Source organism: Quercus lobata, chromosome 9 (genome assembly GCF_001633185.2).
Source record: "Quercus lobata isolate SW786 chromosome 9, ValleyOak3.0 Primary Assembly, whole genome shotgun sequence".
NCBI classification, from domain to species: domain Eukaryota; kingdom Viridiplantae; phylum Streptophyta; class Magnoliopsida; order Fagales; family Fagaceae; genus Quercus; species Quercus lobata.
In genome coordinates, this window is record NC_044912.1 from 5,802,550 (window position 1) to 5,808,462 (window position 5,913).

At 34.1% G+C, this 5,913-nt stretch overlaps 1 protein-coding gene across 1 annotated transcript; it reads left to right on the forward strand.

Moving 5' to 3' along the window:
* Positions 1–1,112: 1,112 nt before the first annotated feature.
* Positions 1,113–5,421, forward strand: LOC115960624 (benzyl alcohol O-benzoyltransferase-like). Its single transcript, XM_031079560.1, has 2 exons — positions 1,113–1,662; positions 4,374–5,421. The coding sequence occupies exons 1-2, from the start codon at positions 1,216–1,218 to the stop codon at positions 5,298–5,300; spliced, it is 1,374 nt and encodes a 457-aa protein (XP_030935420.1). The 5' UTR covers positions 1,113–1,215; the 3' UTR covers positions 5,301–5,421.
* The last annotated feature ends 492 nt before the right edge of the window (positions 5,422–5,913 follow it).

Here is a 5,913-nt window from a genome sequence, read left to right on the forward strand (position 1 = left end):
ATGCTACTTATGTAATTTTTTATGTTTTTGTCTTATTTTAGGACCATATAGTTCGGTTTGGAATAAAAAATTCTAAGACTACAAACTTTTACCCAACTATCTTATACAGCTAACAGTGAACGATGGAAATAAAACAGTGAATTTATGCGAAAATGATAAGTAGTCATTTACAATTTGTCATATAATAATATTTATAAGTGCTCTCTAGGGGTGTGGTGCATTGGTAGGAGTTTCGAAATTGGTCACACCTGCGAATCTAGGAATTGCTAGTTTCGAGTCGTATGTTTCACAAAATGCTGTGCCATGATGCATATAGCTCTAATGTGCCCACGCCATCAATAGCAGGTTTAAATGGACCAGGTTAATAATCACACGCATAAGACCCTTTTTTATTCATAAAAAATAAAAATAAAAATAATAATCCTTATAAGTATTATATATATTCGTCGGCATAAAATAAATTTTATCCACATCAAATCAAATCCAGATTGGTGTAGAACATGAGGAAGTATAAACTGTTATAAGTGTATGCTTTCTCCCTCTCACAAGTTCGTGAAACCCACAGCTAGTGGATCCCACCAACTGTGAGAGAGAGAAAAATACACACGGGTGTATTTTCTCATGGAACACTTCGTAATTTGCTTGTCTTTTCCCACCGTCAACAGTGATTCCGTGAACCAATTTCTTCCTTTACAACCGCATGTTTTCGTTTCAAACCGTGTCTCCGTCAATTAATTTCTAGTGGTTAATCTGTTCGGAGTTCACATTGTGGTTGGCCAAGCAGTTGGTTGTTGTGAGCCTTGTGAACAGTGTTTGAGCCATAAGCTATGTTCGCCCATTAGTCAAGTCCAATTATTGAGTCAATTCGGTCATAGCAGGGCAGCGAGAAACAAAAAATCTCAATTATTCACAGCACGTCCTTTTTCTCACTTTAAATTACAAAGCACTTTTTCTAAAAAAAAAAAAAAAAATTACAAAGCACTTTCTCACTCAACTACCATGATAGAATAGTCCGCACCAACATCGAAACAAACAAATAAATAAATAAATAAAAAGGTGAAGCATGCTGTGTCGGCCATCCTTTGTTTCACTTTTTGCTATAAATTCTACTTCCAAAAATCAGCATAACACACACTACAATCAGCAACAACCACTAAAACTAAAACCTCCCCATTGTTCTTGATACTCTCATCAAACCCACCCTTTCTTCTTGGCATGGCGCCACCTGCCACCTCTCTAGTGTTTAAAGTAAGAAGGTGCAAACCAGAACTGGTTGCTCCTGCTAAGCCCACACCCCATGAATTCAAACAACTTTCTGATATTGATGACCAAGAGGGTCTTCGATTTCAAATCCCAGTCATACAGTTCTATAAATATGATCCCTTAATGCAAGGCAGAGACCCTGTGAGAGTCATTAGAGAAGCACTTGCAAAAACACTCGTGTTTTACTACCCACTTGCTGGTAGGCTTAGGGAAGGACCTGGCCGAAAGCTTGTAGTAGAATGTACTGGTGAGGGTATCGTGTTTATTGAGGCCGATGCTGATGTTACACTTGAACAGTTTGGTGATGCACTTCAACCACCATTTCCATGCTGGGAGGAGCTCCTTTTTGATGTTCCTGGCTCTGGAGAGGTCCTTAATTGCCCATTATTGCTTATTCAGGTACAAATTTGGTTAAAGACTCGTAAGATTTAAAAAAATTTTAAAACGGCATCAATATACAAAATTTTTGTGATGAGTTGTGGTAAAAATGGTATACATTTATGTAGCCGTAGCATTGCACAAAATTACTATAAATTATTGAGTGAATTTCCTTAGTTACAAAATTTTAAAATGACTTTTTTATTAAGTTGCAACTTTTAGGGGGTGTTTGGTTTGTGTTTTCAAATAATAATTTTCAGTTTTTAAATAATATTACACGTATTTTCACACGTTTTTTCATCTACATGTATTTTTATACATATTTTCAAACAATAATTTTCAATTTTTAAACACATGTACCATTTTGGGAAGCATGGTTTTGCTGATTCTTTATTTGTTAAAGGTAAAACAAAAATGACAAAACTTAGATATAATTAGGAGTTATTCCTTATATTTTCATATTAAAATTCAGCCGTGTGGTATTTTTTTAATGGAATAGAAGTGTATATTTAATTAAGTAGTCACATGATTAAATTTTAAGAGAAGTATCTAAAGAATAGTTTTGCCCAAAAGAAAAATAGATTTAAAAAAAATAAATTAGCTTATTTTCTAAAAGACAAAACAGACAAAAAAATTAATTTAAACAAAAAACTAAAAAAAAAAAAATACTCCTTTCTAGAAATTTAATTATTAAGCATGAAGTATTTGTTTTCAACAGGTTTAACATGATTTATTATTTTGTGTAAAAATGGTATACAACATAATTATCACATAAGATGGATCCTACAAACAATAATCATAAAACGCACCTCATGTGAGACATATACATATAACAGTTACTCATAAAGATAGAAGCATAAGATTTTTTTTTTTTTTGACATGTTCACATCATGTACCAAATAAAAAAAATAAAAAATAAAAAATAAAACCCGACAGTTCTCATCTTATTTGTTTTGCATAATATAATTTGAAAGCAGTTGGACTGAGTGGTGGCCCATTAAGTGGTATGTTTCGACCCAGTCATAGTCTTGGAAATTAATCAGAGATGGAATAGAATTAGGAAAGGATTCCGATTAATAATCCAATCACTATCAGATAATTAGCTACACAACACAATTCGTAGTTGATTTTATAAACTTGTTATCACAACCTAACATATGGTCTGAGGTTGTGTTTAGAAGACAATTTTCATCTAAATCCTACTCAGCCCAAAAAAAAAAAAAAAATATATATATATATATATATATCCAACTCTAAATTTGTGGATGCACTGCCAAAGTGATAGCCTATTTGGTAAAAGAGTTTGAGTAGTATTGTTTGTAATTTTTTAAAATACATGTGGGTAAAAATGTGTGTGAAAATATGTGTAATATTATTTAAAAACTGAAAATAAGTGTTTAAAATGCCCTACCAAAAAGGACCTAATAATTGGGCTTAGGTCTGTGACTGGCTTATGGGTCTTTGTTATAGAATATTTTGGTGTGCACGCATTTTTATCTTTTATTTTTATATTTATCAAGGTATTATTATATTATTAAGTCGATAGGTTTATGTCTCTTTCATAAGAAGGCATCTTGCATTTGGATATTTGGTGTAGGCACTTTTTTTCCATAACATTTGGATCTCATATAATGGAATATACGTTCTAATAATTCTACTATCACACACTTTTATCACAATTGTTCTATATGGATGACTATAATTGACTGTTCGTCACTATTATATGGACTTGTTATTTTTTGTCCAACATTCACAGTTTACCACATAAAATAGTTATGTTAAAACGTTTGTAAAAGTGTGTGGTACTATAATTATTTATATATATATACCGAAAATTATTATATTCATACATACCTACCATTGTCAGACTTTTGCACACACCTGTTGCAATATATTACATGCTTAAAATAATGTTCATATTATATAAATTTGTATTATATCTGTCAAAAGAAATCTATATTAATTAAATTTTAATACTCAACATGCAAGATAACAATGGATAAGCCAAATGTTAAAATCTATCTGATCTATACATTCTTAATTTATGTTTTTGTTTTGTTCATTTATTTTACATTTTAATATATATTCCTTTGTTTTCAAAATATATATATATAGGGTCCGTTTGGATTGAGCTTATTGTTGTTGAAACTGAAAACTGAAAACTGAAAACACTGTAGCAAAATAATTTTTAAATGTGTGAAAAGTACCGTGGGACTCATTTTTAATGAGTAAACAGTGCTGCTACAGTACGTGAACAGTACTACTACAGTACATAAACAGTAATTTTTGTCTCTACACAGTAAATTTACTATTTATATGCTGAAAAAAAAAAAAAAAAGGACAGAAACGTGAAAATGAGAACGTGAACGTTGGTTTCAGCCGAAACCAAACGCTCACATATATATATATATATATATATATATTCCTTTTCATTATTCTCAGTCCTGGTCTAATGATTCGAAAAGTCCAAAACTAACTTAATATTTTTCCACAAAGTCAATAAAAATCATTCGTGATCCATGGCTGTGAGCAGAGCGCTTCAAAAAAGTGGAATGGACAAACTTTTTATCCAAAGACAAATCATTAGCATGGATAATGAATTGTGTACCCTAAATGTCTTTTTCAATAATGCTATTGTACAGATTTGAACTGATTAGTGACGCGCTTCAGGTGCGTGGTCTCATCTTACATGTCTTTTTCAATAATGCTATTGTGCTGATTTGAATTCACAGGTGACGCGCCTCAAATGCGGTGGTTTCATTTTTGCCCTACGTCTCAACCACACGATGGGCGACGCAGCCGGATTAGTCCAATTCATGGCGGCTGTGGGCGAGATAGCGCGTGGTGCAAGCTCCCCATCCATTTTACCAGTATGGCAAAGACGTCTCCTTGACGCGCGTGACCCACCGCGTGTAACATTCGCGCACCGCGAATACGACGAAGTTGCTGACACAAAGGGCACACTTATTCCTCTCGACGACATGTCGCACAAGTCCTTCTTCTTTGGACCCACCGAAGTTTCTGCACTCCGTAAATTTGTGCCACACCACCAAAGCAAATGCTCCACATTCGAGTTACTCACAGCTTGTCTCTGGCGTTGTCGCACCATAGCTATCCAACCCGACCCGAACGAGGAGGTCCGCATTATTTGCATAGTTGACGCACGTTCGAAATTTAACCCACCTTTACCAACCGGTTATTACGGTAACGGCTTTGCATTTCCCGTGGCAGTTACAACTACTGAGAAACTGTGTAAAAATCCATTGAGTTACGCTTTGGAATTGGTAAAGAAAGCAAAGAACGAGGTAAATGAGGAGTACATGCGATCGGTGGCTGATATGATGGTGATTAGGGGTAGGCCCCACTTCACTGTGGTGAGAACCTACCTTGTGTCAGATTTGACACGTGCCGGGTTTAAAGATGTGGATTTTGGGTGGGGCAAACCGGTTTATGGTGGGGCAGCCAAAGGTGGGGTTGGGGCTATTCCTGGTGTGGCTAGCTTTTTAATTCCATTCAAGAACAATATGGGAGAAGATGGGATTGTTGTCCCAATTTGCTTGCCAGCTCTAGCTATGGAAATATTCGTAAAGGAGTTGGATGGGTTATTGAAGGGCCAGCCAGAGATTGGCAATTCCAAGTTTATTGTCTCTAGCTTGTAAAATGTAAATCCAATTTATCATTGCTTGTTGTGCATGTGAGAGAGAGAGACTCAATGTGTGTGTTGGGCTCCTTTGTAAAAATTAATAAATTAATAAAAGTGATTGTGGTTTCCGGTTTAAATGGAGAAAAACAATTTCTTTTCCTTTATTGCAAATTGTGATTTTTTTTTTCTTTTATTGCAAATTTGGCACTAAAGTTATTGTGGACAAATAAGGTGACAACAATATAATATTTCAAAGTGAAATACAAATCGAGATGGTCTATATATCAAATTATTTAAATTCAATCTCATGAATCCATATGAAATATATGAAAGAGACTTGGAAAATTTCAATTACCCATTTAAAGTGTTCACCATGCCACTAATTCGTAGTTTCTCCCACACGCATTAAAAATCAACGTGTGATAATGTAGTACTAATTGATTATCATCACTAATAAGACTTCCAAAAGGACTTATGCAATCAGTTAAAACCAGTGATGGCAAAGATAGAATATTTGCACTTTCTCACTTTGTGATTGCATTCATTTATGCTTACTGCAAACTTTATTTCCTAAAATTAAAACAACTACCACAGATTACTGAATCAAGTCTCTTTTTTTGGCAATTCCA

Coding starts and splice junctions, on each gene's coding strand:
- LOC115960624 (XM_031079560.1), top strand. CDS start 1,216: ATGGCGCCACCTGCCACCTCTCTAGTGTTTAAAGTAAGAAGGTGCAAA. Junction 1,663..4,373: donor GCCCATTATTGCTTATTCAG/GTACAAATTTGG, acceptor TTGAATTCACAG/GTGACGCGCCTCAAATGCGG.